Source organism: Petromyzon marinus, chromosome 80, assembly GCF_048934315.1.
Source record: "Petromyzon marinus isolate PM22_M1 ecotype Great Lakes invasive population chromosome 80, UKy_Petmar_22M1.pri1.0, whole genome shotgun sequence".
Lineage (NCBI taxonomy): Eukaryota > Metazoa > Chordata > Hyperoartia > Petromyzontiformes > Petromyzontidae > Petromyzon > Petromyzon marinus.
Window position 1 is genome coordinate 9,186,855 of NC_133746.1, and position 21,317 is coordinate 9,208,171.

Genomic DNA, 21,317 nt, shown 5'->3' on the forward strand with positions numbered 1-21,317 from the left:
AGGACTGTCCACCCCTCATGGTGGCAGGAGCCAGAGCCGGTTCACCGGACCTCCTGAATGCCGCATAGATCCAGGCGGTACCGGTCCAGCTCCCGACAGAGGAGTGGCAGCCTCTCCTCTGCAGTGAACGTTCGAACATTCCACGTGGCCACCCGTAGTGGCTTTTCGTTGTTTCTGGAGTAGCCCCGAGGGTAGGTATTCAATCTCCTGGCTCCGCCAATTGGGGTTTGGCCAGGAGACGTCATAGACGCCTGGCCCCCCGGGGCCTCCGGCACAAGCTTAGTTGTTACATATTTCAGTTTAATTCGTGGTTTCGTGGTAATTAATTGAAGGTGAAGGGGTTACCAGCCCCTCGCACCCGTCCAGAGCCCCCGTTTAGCCCCTGTGGTGGACACATATGCCATGAGTGGAGGAGCCAATCAAAATTGGATCTCCCCCCACAGCGCTGTCCACGACAGAGTTGCCCGTCCGGCACCGCGAGGAGGTAGGGGGTTGTTTTGCACACACACACACACACATTTACACACACATTTACACACGCACACACATTTACACACACACACATTTACACACACACACACATTTACACACACATTTACACACACACACACATTTACACACACACACATTTACACACACACACATTTACACACACACACATTTACACACACACACACACATTTACACACACACACACACACATTTACACACACACATTTACACACACATTTACACACATTTACACACACACATTTACACACATTTACACACACACATTTACACTCACATTTACACAGCAACAACAACAACAACAACCGCCATTCGCCACTAAGTGGCGGTGACGTCACCACGACGCTTGTGCCAGGCTATGTGCACCCTGAGGCCACGTGAAGTGTCGAACGCCCGCTGGCAGGAGGTCACGGGGCAGACCCAGGTGCCACGGGTCGACTGACTGAGATGACTGGCTGATGCACCACCTGTGCCCCCTACTGTGCCAACCTGCTGTGCTTTAGCCACCCGGCGCTCCGCTCGCTGTTGTGAGCGTCGCTCCTCCGCCCTCCGTTGTTGTTGGAGGGCGACTGCCTCCAACTGCCCAGTAGCATCCTTCACGAGCCTCCTCCACAGAGGCCGATCTTGACACCGCTGGTACCAGTCATCGGCAAGTCCACTCAGCTCCACGTCCTCCTGTACCACATCACTCCATCTCTTCTCTAGCCCGTGCCGCGCCCGCTTAGCCCCCTCAAACCGGCCAAACAAAAGCTGTTTCGGCATGCGGTGGCTGGGCATGCGGGCTACATGACCCAGCCATCGCAGCCTTGCCTGCCGGAGGAGCTCACCGATGGGACCCTGCCCAGATCTTTCAAGGATTTGTGAGCTCCTCACACAATCCAGTCTGGTTAAACCCAGGATGGATCGTAGGCAGGCCAGCCTAAATGTTTCTAACCGGCGAAGATGTTCCATTAGGGGGGTCCACGTTTCGCAAGCGTAGAGAAGGGAGGGAATGACCGTGGCCGAGAAGACCTGAAGCTTAGTGCGGAGCGACAGACCAGGTAGCTTCCACACAGCGTTACGCAACCGATGAAAAGATATTGCCGCTCGACTGATTCGGAGTGAGACCTCTGCTGTTAAACTGGTGCCAGTCATAAGCACACTGCCCAGGTATGGGAAACTCTCCACTCTCTCCACAACTGCCCCATCACCGATTGGGAGTTGTGGGGGTGGAGTGTCCGATGGTACAAAATACCCAGGCAGGTGCTTGGTTTTGGTGGGGCTGATGGTAAGGCCCCACCTCTTAGTGGCACGCTCCAGTCTCAGCAGCAGCGTCTCCAACTCCTCCTCTGACTGAGCAGCTATTACCAAGTCATCAGCATACATAACGTGGTTGAGCAATAGGGAGCCATCCCTTGACCGCACCCGGGCATCGATTAGCCTCCCATTATATCTGTACCATATGGAGATTCCCCCGGTACAGCCATTGAAGGCTTCACGAACTACGTGGTCAAAATAGATGTTAAATAATGTGGGAGCCAGAGGACATCCCTGTCGCACCCCAAGGTGTACAGGGAATGGCTCTGACTCCCGGCCACGTAGTTTTACCCGGGCCCGCTCACCATTATGAAGGTCCTTAATGATCGTGAGCAGAGGGTCAGGTACTCCAAAAGCACGAAGAACGACCCAGAGCCCCGGCCTACTGATGGTATCATAGGCCTTGACCAGGTCAATAAAGCAGAGATGTAGGTCTTGTTGGAATTCCCTACACCTCTGCTGTAGCAGACGGACAGAAAATATGGCATCTGTGCAGGACCGCCCTTTCCTGAAACCGCATTGGGGCTCCGCAAGCCTCTCCTCAGCGTGCCTGGCAAGGCGATGCTGAATAATCCTTGCCAGGACCTTTCCCGGCACACATTTACACACACACATTTACACACACACACATTTACACACACACACATTTACACACACACACACATTTACACACACACATTTACACACACACATTTACACACATTTACACACGCACATTTACACACACATTTACACACACACATTTACACACATTTACACACATTTACACACACACATTTACACACACACATTTACACACTTACACACACACATTTACACACACACATTTACACACACACACATTTACACACACACATTTACACACATTTACACACACACATTTACACACACACACACATTTACACACACACATTTACACACACACATTTACACACACACATTTACACACACACATTTACACACACACATTTACACACTTACACACACACACGCACGCCGGTCCTCCGTGAGCCCGTCCTGTGTACCTGTGCGGCCGGGCCTGGGGTGGGTGAACCTGCTCCATCATGGCCGCCTTGGTAAGGCCTTCACGCTCCATCTCGCTGTGCATCTGCCAACGCACGCACACACAGAGACACAGAGACACACAGAGACACAGAGACACAGAGACAACAGAGACACAGAGACACAGAGACACAGAGACAGAGAGACACAGACACACAGAGACACAGAGACAGAGATACAGAGACACAGAGACACAGAGACAACAGAGACACAGAGACACAGAGACACAGAGACAGAGATACAGAGACACAGAGACACAGAGACACAGAGACAACAGAGACACAGAGACACAGAGACAGAGAGACACAGAGACAGAGAGACACAGAGACAACAGAGACACAGAGACACAGAGACACAGAGACACAGAGACAACAGAGACACAGAGACACAGAGACACAGAGACAACAGAGACACAGAGACACAGAGACACAGAGACACAGAGACAACAGAGACACAGAGACACAGAGACACAGAGACAACAGAGACACAGAGACACAGAGACACAGAGACAGAGACACAGAGACACAGAGACACAGAGACAACAGAGACACAGAGACACAGAGACAGAGAGACACAGAGACAGAGAGACACAGAGACACAGAGACACAGAGACACAGAGACAGAGACACACAGAGACACAGAGACACAGAGACACAGACACACAGAGACACAGAGACAACAGAGACACAGAGACACAGAGACACAGAGACAACAGAGACACAGAGACACAGAGACACAGAGACAGAGATACAGAGACACAGAGACACAGAGACACAGAGACAACAGAGACACAGAGACACAGAGACAGAGAGACACAGAGACAGAGAGACACAGAGACACAGAGACACAGAGACAGAGACACACAGAGACACAGAGACACAGACACACAGAGACACAGAGACACAGAGACAACAGAGACACAGAGACAGAGAGACACAGAGACACAGAGACACAGACACACAGAGACACAGAGACACAGAGACACAGACACACAGAGACAGAGAGACAGAGAGACACAGAGACACAGAGACACAGACACACAGAGACACAGAGACACAGAGACAGAGACACAGAGACACAGAGACACAGACACACAGAGACACAGACACACAGAGACACAGAGACAGAGAGACACAGAGACAGAGAGACACAGACCCACAGAGACACAGACACACAGAGACACAGAGACACAGAGACAGAGACACACAGAGACAAAGACACAGAGACACAGAGACACAGACACACAGAGACACAGAGACACAGACACACAGAGACACAGAGACACAGACACACAGAGACACAGAGACAACAGAGACACAGAGACACAGAGACACAGAGACAACAGAGACACAGAGACACAGAGAGACACAGAGACACAGAGACACAGAGACACAGAGACACAGACACACAGAGACAGAGACACACAGAGACAGAGACACAGAGACACAGACACACAGAGACACAGAGACAACAGAGACACAGAGACACAGAGACACAGACACACAGAGACACAGACACAGAGACACAGAGACACAGAGACACGCACACACAGAGAGACAGAGACACAGAGACACAGAGACACAGACACACAGACACACAGAGACACAGAGACACAGAGACACAGACACACAGAGACACAGAGACAACAGAGACACAGAGACACAGAGACACAGAGACAGAGAGACACAGAGACACAGAGACACAGACACAGAGACACAGAGACACAGAGACAACAGAGACACAGACAGACAGAGACACAGAGACAGAGAGACACAGACACACAGAGACACAGAGACACAGAGACACAGAGACACAGACACACAGAGACACAGAGACACAGACACACAGAGACACAGAGACACAGAGACACAGAGACACAGAGACACAGACACACAGAGACACAGAGACACAGAGACAACAGAGACACAGAGACACAGACACACAGAGACACAGAGACACAGAGATACAGAGACAGAGAGACACAGAGACACAGAGACACAGACACACAGAGACACAGAGACACAGAGACACAGACACACAGAGACACAGAGACAGAGAGACACAGATACACAGAGACACAGAGACACAGAGACACAGACACACAGAGACACAGACACACAGAGACACAGAGACACAGACACACAGAGACACAGAGACACAGAGACACAGACACACAGAGACACAGACACACAGAGACACAGAGACACAGAGACAGAGAGACACAGAGACACAGAGACACAGACACACAGAGACACAGAGAGACACAGACACACAGAGACACAGACACACAGAGACACAGACACACAGAGAGACAGACACACAGAGACACAGAGACAGAGAGACAGAGACACAGAGACACAGAGACACAGAGACACAGAGACACAGAGACACAGAGACACAGAGACAACAGAGACACAGAGACACAGAGACACAGACACACAGAGACACAGAGACACAGAGACACAGACACACAGAGACAGAGAGACACAGAGATACAGACAACAGAGACACAGAGAGACAGAGACACAGAGACACAGAGACACAGAGACAACAGAGACACAGAGACACAGACACACAGACACACAGAGACACAGAGACACAGAGACACAGAGACAACAGAGACACAGACACACAGAGACACAGAGACACAGAGACACAGACACACAGAGACACAGAGACACAGAGACACAGAGACAGAGACACAGACACACAGAGACACAGAGACACAGAGACACAGACACACAGAGACACAGAGACACAGACACACAGAGACACAGAGACACAGAGACACAGACACACAGAGACACAGAGACAGAGACACAGAGACACAGAGACAGAGACACAGACACACAGAGACACAGAGACACAGAGACACAGACACACAGACACACAGAGACACAGAGACACAGAGACACAGACACACAGAGACACAGAGACAACAGAGACACAGAGACACAGAGACACAGAGACACAGAGACAGAGACACAGAGACACAGAGACAACAGAGACACAGAGACACAGAGACACAGACACACAGAGACACAGACACACAGAGACACAGAGACAACAGAGACGCAGAGACACAGAGACACAGAGACAGAGACACAGAGACACAGAGACACAGAGACAACAGAGACACAGAGACACAGACACACAGAGACACAGACACACAGAGAGACAGACACACAGAGACACAGAGACACAGAGACAGAGAGACAGACACAGAGACACAGAGACACAGAGACACAGAGACACAGACACACAGAGACACAGAGACACAGACACACAGAGACACAGAGACACAGAGACACAGACACACAGAGACACAGAGACAGAGAGACACAGAGACACAGAGACACAGACACACAGAGACACAGAGACACAGAGACACAGACACACAGAGACAGAGACACACAGAGACAGAGACACAGAGACACAGAGGCACAGAGACACAGACACACAGAGACACAGAGACACAGACACACAGAGACACAGAGACACAGAGACACAGAGACAGAGACACAGAGACACAGAGACAGAGACACAGAGACACAGAGACACAGACACACAGAGACACAGAGACACAGAGACAGAGACACAGAGACACAGAGACACAGAGACACAGAGACACAGACACACAGAGACACAGAGACACAGACACACAGAGACACAGAGACACAGAGACACAGACACACAGAGACACAGAGACACAGAGACACAGAGACACAGAGACAACAGAGACACAGAGACACAGACACACAGAGACACAGACACACAGAGAGACAGACACACAGAGACACAGAGACACAGAGACAGAGAGACAGACACAGAGACACAGAGACACAGAGACACAGAGACACAGACACACAGAGACACAGAGACACAGACACACAGAGACACAGAGACACAGAGACACAGACACACAGAGACACAGAGACAGAGAGACACAGAGACACAGAGACACAGACACACAGAGACACAGAGACACAGAGACACAGACACACAGAGACAGAGACACACAGAGACAGAGACACAGAGACACAGAGGCACAGAGACACAGACACACAGAGACACAGAGACACAGACACACAGAGACACAGAGACACAGAGACACAGAGACAGAGACACAGAGACACAGAGACAGAGACACAGAGACACAGAGACACAGACACACAGAGACACAGAGACACAGAGACAGAGACACAGAGACACAGAGACACAGAGACACAGAGACACAGAGACACAGACACACAGAGACACAGAGACACAGACACACAGAGACACAGAGACACAGAGACACAGACACACAGAGACACAGAGACACAGAGACACAGAGACAGAGACACAGACACACAGAGACACAGAGACACAGAGACACAGACACAGAGACACAGAGACAGAGACACAGACACACAGAGACACAGAGACACAGAGACACAGAGACACAGAGACACAGAGACACAGAGACACAGAGACACAGACACACAGAGACACAGAGACACAGAGACACAGACACACAGAGACACAGAGACACAGAGACACAGACACACAGAGACACAGAGACACAGAGACAGAGACACAGAGGCACAGAGGCACAGAGACACAGAGACACAGAGACACAGAGACACAGAGACAGAGACACAGAGACACAGAGACACAGAGACACAGAGACAGAGACACAGACACACAGAGACACAGAGACACAGAGACAGAGACACAGAGACACAGAGACAGAGACACAGACACACAGAGACACAGAGACACAGAGACACAGACACACAGAGACACAGAGACACAGAGACACAGAGACACAGACACACAGAGACACAGAGACAGAGACACAGAGACACAGAGACACAGAGACACAGAGACACAGAGACAGAGACACAGAGACACAGAGACACAGACACACAGAGACACAGACACACAGAGACACAGAGACACAGAGTCACAGAGACACAGAGACACAGACACACAGAGACACAGAGACACAGAGACACAGAGACACAGAGACAGAGACACAGAGACACAGAGACACAGACACAAAGAGACACAGAGACACAGAGACACAGACACACAGACACACAGAGACACAGAGACACAGAGACAGAGAGACACAGAGACACAGAGACACAGAGACACAGACACACAGAGACACAGAGACACAGAGACACAGAGATACAGAGACACAGACACACAGAGACACAGAGACACAGAGACAGAGACACAGAGACACAGAGACACAGAGACACAGACACACAGAGACACAGAGACACAGACACAGAGACACAGAGACACAGAGACACAGAGACACAGAGGCACAGAGGCACAGAGACACAGACACACAGAGACACAGAGACACAGAGACACAGACACACAGAGACACAGAGACACGCACACACAGAGACACAGAGACACAGAGACACAGACACACAGACACACAGAGACACAGAGACACAGACACACAGAGACACAGAGACACAGACACACAGAGACACAGACACACAGAGACACAGAGACACAGAGACACAGACACACAGAGACACAGAGACACAGAGACACAGAGACACAGACACACAGAGACACAGAGACACAGACACACAGAGACACAGAGACACAGAGACACAGAGACACAGACACACAGAGACACAGACACACAGAGACACAGAGACACAGAGACACAGACACACAGAGACACAGAGACACAGAGACACAGAGACAACAGAGACACAGAGACACAGAGACACAGACACACAGACACACAGACACACAGACACACAGAGACACAGAGACACAGAGACAACAGAGACACAGAGACACAGAGACACAGACACACAGACACACAGAGACACAGAGACACAGACACAGAGACACAGAGACAGAGAGACACAGAGACACAGACACACAGAGACACAGAGACACAGACACACAGAGACACAGAGACACAGAGACAACAGAGACACAGAGACACAGAGACACAGACACACAGAGACACAGAGACACAGACACACAGACACACAGAGACACAGAGACACAGAGACACAGACACACAGAGACACAGAGACACAGAGACACAGAGACAGAGACACAGAGACACAGAGACACAGACACACAGAGACACAGAGACACAGAGACAGAGACACAGAGACACAGAGACAGAGACACAGACACACAGAGACACAGAGACACAGACACACAGAGACACAGAGACACAGAGACACAGACACAGAGACACAGACACACAGACACACAGAGACAAAGGCAAAGGTAAAGGTGACCCACGTGGCCCCTCGACCCACTGTAACGGGACGGGCAGGGGGGGCGAGTGCCGTTAGTGACGAGCAGCAGGCCGAGAGGCCTCGCTCGCACAAACACACCGGCCGGCAACACCACGCCCGGCCGCCTTTGTCTCTCCCCCCTCCTCCCCCCCCCCCCCCCCCCCCCCCGGTGCTAGCGATGTTCACTAAGCAGCTGCTCATTTAGAGGCTGAGTAGACCCTTAGGGGAGGGCCAGGTACCGGGGTTCAGGTAATCGTCGTGGCCGAGAGCGGGAATCGAACCCGGGACACACACACACACAGTGACACACACACACACAGTGACACACACACACAGTGACACACACACACAGTGACACACACACACACACTGACACACTGACACACAGTGACACACACACACACACTGACACACTGACACACAGTGACACACACACACAGTGACACACACACACAGACACACATAGACACACACACACTGACACACACACACAGTGACACACACACACAGTGACACACACACACACTGACACACTGACACACAGACACACACACAGACACACACACACTGACACACACACACACACACAGTGACACACACACACACAGTGACACACACACACACTGTGACACACACACACACTGTGACACACACACACAGTGACACACACACACAGTGACACACACACACAGTGACACACACAGTGACACACACACACACAGTGACACACACACACAGTGACACACACAGTGACACACACACACACAGTGACACACACACACAGTGACACACACACACACACAGTGACAGACACACACACACAGTGACACACACACACAGTGACACACACACACACACACAGTGACACACACACACAGTGACACACAGACACACAGTGACACACACACACACTGACACACAAACAGACACACACACACAGACACACACACACACAGACACATACACACACACACAGTGACACACACACACACACACAGTGACAGACACACACACACAGTGACACACACACACACAGTGACACACACACACACAGTGACACACACACAGTGACACACACACACACACTGACACACTGACACACAGACACAGACACACACACACTGACACACACACACAGTGACACACACACACACACTGACACACACAGACACACACACACACACAGTGACACACACACACACAGTGACACACACACACAGTGACACACACACACACACTGACACACTGACACACAGACACACACACAGACACACACACAGACACACACACACAGTGACACACACACACAGTGACACACACACACAGTGACACACACACACACAGTGACACACACACACAGTGACACACACACACACACTGACACACTGACACACAGACACACACACAGACACACACACACTGACACACACACACACACACAGTGACACACACACACACACTGACACACACAGACACACACACACACACACAGTGACACACACACACAGTGACACACACACACTGACACACACACACACACACTGACACAGACACACTGACACACACACATACTGACACACACACTGACACACACACACAGACACACACACACACACTGACACACACACTGACACACACACACAGACACACACACACACTGACACACACACACACACTGACACACACTGACACACTGACACACACACACACACTAACACACACACACTGACACACACACACACACTGACACACACTGACACACACACACACACTAACACACACACACTGACACACTGACACACACACTAACACACACACTGACACACACACTGACACACACACACACACTGACACACACTGACACACTGACACACACACACACTAACACACACACACTGACACACACACACACACTGACACACACACACACTGACACACACACTGACACACACACACTGACACACACACACACTGACACACACACACACACACTGACACACTAACACACACACACACACTAACACACACACACACACTGACACACACACACTGACACACACACACTAACACACACACTGACACACACACACTGACACACACACACTGACACACACACTGACACACTGACACACACACACACTGACACACTGACACACACACACTGACACACACTGACACACACACTGACACACTGACACACACACACTGACACACACTGACACACACACACACTGACACACACACACACACTGACACACACACACACTGACACACACCCACACACTGACACTGACACACACACACACTGACACACACACACACACTAACACACACACACACACACACTGACACACACACACACACACACTGACACACACACACTGACACACACACACACACACTGACACACACACTGACACACACACTGACACACACACACTGACACACACACACTGACACACACACTGTCACACACACACTGACACACACACACACTGTCACACACACACTGACACACACACACTGACACACACACACTGACACACACACACTAACACACACACACTGACACACACACTGACACTAACACACACACACTGACACTAACACACACACACTGACACTAACACACAAACACTGACACACACACACACACTGACACACACACACTGACACTAACACACACTGACACACACACTGACACACACACTGACACACACACACTGACACACACACACTGACACTAACACACACACACTGACACACACACACTGACACTAACACACACACACTGACACACACACACACACTGACACACACACACTGACACACTAACACACACTGACACTAACACACACACACTGACACTAACACACACACACTGACACACACACACTGACACACACACACTAACACACACACACTAACACACACACACTGACACTAACACACTGACACTAACACACACTAACACACTGACACACACACACACACTAACACACACACTGACACTAACACACACACACTAACACACACACACTAACACACACACCCCACACACCCCCCTAGGCCTGTGCCAGGCTGGGTGGCAGTGCCCACCTCTCTCTGCTTCTTGTGGAGCTCCTCCAGGAACTTGCAGAAGTCTTCATCGCTCACGTCAAATGCCGTCTGGCCCTGCGCAAAATCACACGGCGTTGACGGAGCGTCGGGGCCAAGCTCCGGTAGTTGAATGAAAAAATGAAACCGCAATTGAAATTTCAAAATGAAAAATTCTCAAAATTCAAGGAAAACATTTTGAAGGGGGGGAAAAAAATAAATTGAAGATAATAAAAGCGAACGGAAAAAAAACCGCGCGATGAAAATGGAAAATTGTGAAATTACATTTTTTGTTTAAAAACATAAAAAAAAATTTAAAAAACTAAATTGAAAATAATGAAAGCAAAAAAAAACCCACGTTAAAAATGAAAAATTCAATTTGAATTTAAAAACATAAATTAAAAAAAAACCACTAAATTAAAAACAAATGAAAGCAAAAAAATACCCACGATAAAAATAGTAAAAATTTAATTAAAATTAACGAATAAAAATTTGAATTAAAAAAAAACTAATTAAAGCGAAAAACCCACGTTAAAAATGAAAAGTAAAATTTAAAAACATTAATTTAAAAAAAACTAAATTGAAAGCAAATAAAAGCAAAAAAATACCCACAATAAAAATAGTAAAAATTTAATTAAAATTAACGAATAACAATTTGAATTTTTTTTAATAATTAAAGCGAAAAACCCACGTTAAAAATGAAAAGTAAAATTTAAAAACATCAATTAAAAAACACTAAATTGAAAGCAAATAAAAGCAAAAAAATACCCACAATAAAAATAGTAAAAATGTAATTAAAATTAACGAATAAAAATTAGAATTTTTTTTTTAAATAATTAAAGCGAAAAACCCACGTTAAAAATGAAAAATAAAATTGAAATTAAAAAAATACTCAATTGAAAACAAATAAAAGCAAAAAAAAACATACAATAAAAATAGTAAAAATTAAAATTAACGAATAAAAATTAGCAATTTATTAATAAAATTAATTCCTGCGGCCAGGAAAGTTTCAAGTCAAAATTCACACGGACAAAGGTCCCCCGCGTAGCCTTGACGGAGCGTCGGGGGCAAGGGCCGCTAGCCAGAGGCACCCGCCGCTAGCTCCCACGCGCAGGGGGCAAAGCGCGAGCGATTGGATCTTTCGGTAGAGTAACGTTGACGGGAAACGAAAATATATATTTATTTATTTTTACAAAATAGTTGAATGAAAATAATGAATGCGGCGTTGAAATTTTCAAATGAAAAATTCTAAGAATGAAATAAAACATTTGAAAGAGTGAGTGAGTGTCTCTATGAGTGAGTGTCTCTATGAGTGAGTGAGTGTCTCTATGAGTGAGTGTCTCTATGAGAGAGTGAGTGTCTCTATGAGTGAGTGAGTGTCTCTATGAGTGAGTGTCTCTATGAGTATCTCTATGAGTGTCTCTATGAGTGAGTGTCTCTATGAGAGAGTGTCTCTATGAGTGAGTGTCTCTATGAGAGAGTGTCTCTATGAGTGAGTGTCTCTATGAGTGTCTCTATGAGTGAGTGTCTCTATGAGTCAGTGAGTGTCTCTATGAGTGAGTGTCTCTATGAGAGAGTGTCTCTATGAGTGAGTGTCTCTATGAGTGAGTGTCTCTATGAGTGTCTCTATGAGTGTCTCTATGAGTGAGTGTCTCTATGAGTGAGTGAGTGTCTCTATGAGTGAGTGTCTCTATGAGTGAGTGAGTGTCTCTATGAGTGAGTGTCTCTATGAGTGAGTGTCTCTATGAGTATCTCTATGAGTGTATCTATGAGTGAGTGTCTCTATGAGTGAGTGAGTGTCTCTATGAGTGAGTGAGTGTCTCTATGAGTGAGTGAGTGTCTCTATGAGTGAGTGTCTCTATGAGTGAGTGTCTCTATGAATGAGTGTCTCTATGAGTGTCTCTATGAGTGAGTGTCTCTATGAGTGAGTGAGTGTCTCTATGAGTGAGTGTCTCTATGAGTGAGTGTCGCTATGAGTGAGTGAGTGTCTCTATGAGTGAGTGAGTGTCTCTATGAGTGAGTGAGTGTCTCTATGAGTGAGTGAGTGTCTCTATGAGTGAGTGTCTCTATGAGTGAGTGTCTCTATGAGAGAGTGTCTCTATGAGTGAGTGTCTCTATGAGTGTCTCTATGAGTGTCTCTATGAGTGAGTGTCTATATGAGTGAGTGAGTGTCTCTATGAGTGAGTGTCTCTATGAGTGAGTGAGTGTCTCTATGAGTGAGTGAGTGTCTCTATGAGTGAGTGTCTCTATGAGTATCTCTATGAGTGTCTCTATGAGTGAGTGTCTCTATAAGAGAGTGTCTCTATGAGTGAGTGTCTCTATGAGTGAGTGTCTCTATGAGCGAGTGTCTCTATGAGTGTCTCTATGAGTGAGTGTCTCTATGAGTGAGTGAGTGTCTCTATGAGTGAGTGTCTCTATGAGTGAGTGTCTCTATGAGTGAGTGTCTCTATGAGTGAGTGTCTCTATGAGTGTCTCTATGAGTGTCTCTATGAGTGAGTGTCTATATGAGTGAGTGAGTGTCTCTATGAGTGAGTGTCTCTATGAGTGAGTGAGTGTCTCTATGAGTGAGTGTCTCTATGAGTGAGTGTCTCTATGAGTATCTCTATGAGTGTATCTATGAGTGTCTCTATGAGTGAGTGAGTGTCTCTATGAGTGAGTGAGTGTCTCTATGAGTGAGTGAGTGTCTCTATGAGTGAGTGTCTCTATGAGTGAGTGTCTCTATGAATGAGTGTCTCTATGAGTGTCTCTATGAGTGAGTGTCTCTATGAGTGAGTGAGTGTCTCTATGAGTGAGTGTCTCTATGAGTGAGTGTCACTATGAGTGAGTGAGTGTCTCTATGAGTGAGTGAGTGTCTCTATGAGTGTCTCTATGAGTGAGTGAGTGTCTCTATGAGTGAGTGAGTGTCTCTATGAGTGAGTGAGTGTCTCTATGAGTGAGTGTCTCTATGAGTGAGTGTCTCTATGAGTGAGTGAGTGTCTCTATGAGTGTCTCTATGAGTGAGTGAGTGTCTCTATGAGTGAGTGTCTCTATGAGTGAGTGAGTGTCTCTCTGAGTGTCTCTATGAGTGAGTGTCTCTCTGAGTGTCTCTATGAGTGAGTGTCTCTATGAGTGTCTCTATGAGTGAGTGTCTCTATGAGTGAGTGAGTGTCTCTATGAGTGAGTGAGTGTCTCTATGAGTGAGTGTCTCTATGAGTGAGTGAGTGTCTCTATGAGTGAGTGTCTCTATGAGTGAGTGAGTGTCTCTATGAGTGAGTGAGTGTCTCTATGAGTGAGTGTCTCTATGAGTGAGTGTCTCTATGAGTGTCTCTATGAGTGAGTGAGTGTCTCTATGAGTGAGTGTCTCTATGAGTGAGTGCGTGTCTCTATGAGTGAGTGAGTGTCTCTATGAGTGAGTGTCTCTATGAGTGAGTGTCTCTATGAGTGTCTCTATGAGTGAGTGAGTGTCTCTATGAGTGAGTGTCTCTATGAGTGAGTGTCTCTATGAGTGAGTGTCTCTATGAGTGAGTGAGTGTCTCTATGAGTGTCTCTATGAGTGAGTGTCTCTATGAGTGAGTGTCTCTATGAGTGAGTGAGTGTCTCTATGAGTGTCTCTATGAGTGTCTCTATGAGTGAGTGAGTGTCTCTATGAGTGTCTCTATGAGTGAGTGTCTCTATGAGTGAGTGTCTCTATGAGTGAGTGTCTCTATGAGTGAGTGTCTCTATGAGTGTCTCTATGAGTGAGTGAGTGTCTCTATGAGTGAGTGAGTGTCTCTATGAGTGAGTGTCTCTATGAGTGAGTGAGTGTCTCTATGAGTGAGTGAGTGTCTCTATGAGTGAGTGTCTCTATGAGTGAGTGTCTCTATGAGTGTCTCTATGAGTGAGTGAGTGTCTCTATGAGTGAGTGTCTCTATGAGTGAGTGAGTGTCTCTATGAGTGAGTGAGTGTCTCTATGAGTGAGTGTCTCTATGAGTGAGTGTCTCTATGAGTGAGTGTCTCTATGAGTGAGTGTCTCTATGAGTGAGTGAGTGTCTCTATGAGTGAGTGTCTCTATGAGTGAGTGTCTCTATGAGTGAGTGAGTGTCTCTATGAGTGAGTGTCTCTATGAGTGTCTCTATGAGTGAGTGTCTCTATGAGTGAGTGTCTCTATGAGTGAGTGAGTGTCTCTATGAGTGAGTGTCTCTATGAGTGAGTGAGTGTCTCTATGAGTGTCTCTATGAGTGAGTGTCTCTATGAGTGAGTGAGTGTTTCTATGAGTGAGTGTCTCTATGAGTGAGTGAGTGTCTCTATGAGTGAGTGAGTGAGTGTCTCTATGAGTGAGTGAGTGTCTCTATGAGTGAGTGTCTCTATGAGTGTCTCTATGAGTGAGTGTCTCTATGAGTGAGTGAGTGTCTCTATGAGTGAGTGAGTGTCTCTATGAGTGAGTGTCTCTATGAGTGAGTGTCTCTATGAGTGAGTGTCTCTATGAGTGTCTCTATGAGTGAGTGAGTGTCTCTATGAGTGAGTGTCTCTATGAGTGAGTGAGTGTCTCTATGAGTGAGTGAGTGTCTCTATGAGTGAGTGAGTGTCTCTATGAGTGAGTGAGTTCACACACCAGGTGGTTCCGAGCCTCCATGTCACAGAGGCTCTCTACAAGCACGCTGGATGTGTCCTCCCTGCCCCAGTGAGTGTCTCTATGAGTGAGTGTCTCTATGAGTGAGTGAGTGTCTCTATGAGTGAGTGTCTCTATGAGTGAGTGAGTGTCTCTATGAGTGAGTGAGTGAGTGTCTCTATGAGTGAGTGAGTGTCTCTATGAGTGAGTGTCTCTATGAGTGTCTCTATGAGTGAGTGTCTCTATGAGTGAGTGAGTGTCTCTATGAGTGAGTGAGTGTCTCTATGAGTGAGTGTCTCTATGAGTGAGTGTCTCTATGAGTGAGTGTCTCTATGAGTGTCTCTATGAGTGAGTGAGTGTCTCTATGAGTGAGTGAGTGTCTCTATGAGTGAGTGAGTGTCTCTATGAGTGAGTGAGTGTCTCTATGAGTGAGTGAGTGTCTCTATGAGTGAGTGAGTGTCTCTATGAGTGAGTGAGTTCACACACCAGGTGGTTCCGAGCCTCCATGTCACAGAGGCCCTCCACAAGCACGCTGGATGTGTCCTCCCTGCCCCAGTGAGTGTCTCTATGAGTGAGTGTCTCTATGAGTGAGTGTCTCTATGAGTGAGTGAGTGTCTCTATGAGTGAGTGAGTGTCTCTCCGAGTGAGTGTCTCTATGAGTGAGTGTCTCTATGAGTGAGTGAGTGTCTCTATGAGTGAGTGTCTCTATGAGTGAGTGAGTGTCTCTATGAGTGAGTGTCTCTATGAGTGAGTGTCTCTATGAGTGAGTGAGTGTCTCTATGAGTGAGTGAGTTCACACACCAGGTGGTTCCGAGCCTCCATGTCACAGAGGCTCTCCACAAGCACGCTGGATGTGTCCTCCCTGCCCCAGTGAGTGTCTCTATGAGTGAGTGTCTCTATGAGTGAGTGTCTCTATGAGTGTCTCTATGAGTGAGTGAGTGTCTCTATGAGTGAGTGTCTCTATGAGTGAGTGAGTGTCTCTATGAGTGAGTGAGTGTCTCTATGAGTGAGTGTCTCTATGAGTGAGTGAGTGTCTCTATGAGTGAGTGTCTCTATGAGTGAGTGAGTGTCTCTATGAGTGAGTGAGTGTCTCTATGAGTGAGTGTCTCTATGAGTGAGTGTCTCTATGAGTGAGTGAGTGTCTCTCCGAGTGAGTGTCTCTATGAGTGAGTGTCTCTATGAGTGAGTGTCTCTATGAGTGAGTGTCTCTCCGAGTGAGTGTCTCTATGAGTGAGTGTCTCTATGAGTGAGTGAGTGTCTCTATGAGTGAGTGAGTTCACACACCAGGTGGTTCCGAGCCTCCATGTCACAGAGGCTCTCCACAAGCACGCTGGATGTGTCCTCCCTGCCCCAGTGAGTGTCTCTATGAGTGAGTGTCTCTATGAGTGAGTGTCTCTATGAGTGAGTGAGTGTCTCTATGAGTGAGTGAGTTCACACACCAGGTGGTTCCGAGCCTCCATGTCACAGAGGCTCTCCACAAGCACGCTGGATGTGTCCTCCCTGCCCCAGTGAGTGTCTCTATGAGTGAGTGTCTCTATGAGTGAGTGTCTCTATGAGTGAGTGAGTGTCTCTATGAGTGAGTGAGTGTCTCTATGAGTGAGTGAGTGTCTCTATGAGTGAGTGAGTTCACACACCAGGTGGTTCCGAGCCTCCATGTCACAGAGGCTCTCCACAAGCACGCTGGATGTGTCCTCCCTGCCCCAGTGAGTGTCTCTATGAGTGAGTGTCTCTATGAGTGTCTCTATGAGTGTCTCTATGAGTGAGTGTCTCTATGAGTGAGTGAGTGTCTCTATGAGTGAGTGAGTGTCTCTATGAGTGAGTGAGTTCACACACCAGGTGGTTCCGAGCCTCCATGTCACAGAGGCTCTCCACAAGCACGCTGGATGTGTCCTCCCTGCCCCAGTGACACGCAGCATGGAGTGGAGTCCACCCCTCATAGTCGGCGACGTTGGGGTCATAGCCGGCCTGCAGCAGCAGCCTGCGGGGAACAGCAACAACAACAACAGCATCACCAACAGCAACAACACCAACAGCACCAACAACACCAACAGCATCACCAACAGCAACAACACCAACAGCACCAACAGCACCAACAGCATCACCAACAGCATCACCAACAGCAACAACACCAACAGCACCAACAACACCAACAGCATCATCACCAGCATCACCATCACCACCACCAACAGCATCACCACCAGCATCATCACCAGCACCACCAACAGCATCACCACCAGCACCACCAACACCACCAACAGCATCATCACCAGCACCACCAACAGCATCATCACCAGCACCACCAACAGCACCACCAACACCACCAACAGCATCATCACCAGCACCACCAACACCACCAACAGCATCATCACCAGCATCATCACCAGCACCACCAACAGCATCACCACCAGCACCACCAACATCACCAACACCACCAACAGCATCACCAGCATCATCACCATCATCAACATCACGACCAACATCACCATCACCACCAACACCAGCACCACCAACACACCAACACCACCAACACCACCAACAGCATCACCACCAGCATCATCACCATCATCAACATCACCAACAGCATCATCACCAGCATCATCATCAACACCACCACCAACAGCATCACCAGCATCATCACCATCATCAACATCACGACCAACATCACCACCAACACCAGCACCACCAACACACCAACACCACCAACACCACCAACAGCATCACCACCAGCATCATCACCATCATCAACATCACCAACAGCATCATCACCAGCATCATCATCAACACCACCAACAGCATCATCACCAGCATCATCACCATCATCAACATCACGACCAACATCACCACCAACACCAGCACCACCAACACACCAACATCACCAACACCATCATCAGCATCACCACCATCATCATCATCACCACCAGCAGCATCGCCAACACCATCATCATCAACACCAGCATCATCACCATCATCACCACCATCACCAGCATCACCATCACCATCATCACCACCATCACCAGCATCATCACCATCACCATCATCACCACCATCACCAGCATCATCACCATCACCAGCATCACCAACACCATCATCATCAACACCACCATCACCAGCAACAACACCATCATCAGCATCATTACCAGCATCACCAACACCATCATCACCAGCATCATCACCATCACCAGCATCACCAACAGCATCATCATCACCACCATCACCACCATCATCACCAGCATCACCATCACCAGCATCATCATCAACAACACCATCACCATCATCACCACCATCACCACCATCACCACCATCATCACCAGCATCACCATCACCAGCATCATCATCAACAACACCATCACCATCATCACCACCATCACCACCAGCATCAACATCACCACCATCATCACCACCATCACCACCACCACCACCATCACCACCACTATCACCACCATCACCACCACCAACATCACCATCATCACCATCATCATCACCATCACCACCATCATCACCAACATCACCAACACCACCATCATCATCACCAGCATCACCATCATCATCACCATCATCATCACCATCACCACCAGCACCATCACCACCACCGCGCCCCACTCACCACACTCACCACGCTCACCACACTCACCACACTCACCACGCTCACCACACTCACCACACTCACCACACTCACCACGCCCACCACTCACCACTCACCACTCACCACACCCACCACTCACCACACTCACCACGCTCACCACACTCACTACCACACTCACCACACTCACACACACCACACTCCCCACCACGCCCACCACACCCACCACACTCACCAAACCCACCCCACTCACCCCACTCACCACGCTCACCCCACTCACCACACCCACCCCACTCACCCCACTCACCCCACTCACCACGCTCACCCCACTCACCCCACTCACCCCACTCACCACTCACCACTCACCACGCTCACCACACTCACCACACTCACCACGCTCACCACACTCCTCACCACACTCACCACCCTCACCCCACTCACCACGCTCACCACACTCCTCACCACACTCACCACACTCACCACACTCACCACCCTCACCCCACTCACCCCAGCTCACCCCACCCACCACACTCACACACACCACACTCACCACACTCACCACGCTCACCACGCTCACCACACTCACCACACTCACACACACCACACTCACCACACTCACCACACTCACCACGCTCACCACGCTCACCACGCTCACCACCCTCACCACCCTCACCACACTCACCACTCACCACACTCACCACACTCCTCACCACACCCACCACACTCACCACCCTCACCACACACACCACACTCACCACCCTCACCACACTCACCACTCACCACACTCACCACACTCCTCACCACACCCACCACACTCACCACCCTCACCACGCTCACCACACTCACCACACACACCACGCTCACCACACTCACCACGCTCACCACCCTCACCACACTCACCACTCACCACACTCACCACACTCCTCAC

At 48.7% G+C, this 21,317-nt stretch overlaps 1 protein-coding gene across 4 annotated transcripts in view; it reads right to left on the bottom strand.

Moving 5' to 3' along the window:
- Positions 1-21,317, bottom strand: part of LOC116957661 (uncharacterized) — a 99,041-nt gene that overhangs the window by 39,814 nt on the left and 37,910 nt on the right. For all 4 annotated transcript variants that reach the window (XM_076057233.1, XM_076057234.1, XM_076057236.1 and 1 more), the window contains exons 5-7: positions 18,643-18,787; positions 12,246-12,320; positions 2,832-2,914 (exon numbers count right to left, since the gene is read on the bottom strand). In XM_076057233.1, coding sequence (XP_075913348.1) covers positions 2,832-2,914; positions 12,246-12,320; positions 18,643-18,787 — 303 coding nt within the window. The remainder of the gene's footprint in view (positions 1-2,831; positions 2,915-12,245; positions 12,321-18,642; positions 18,788-21,317) is intronic.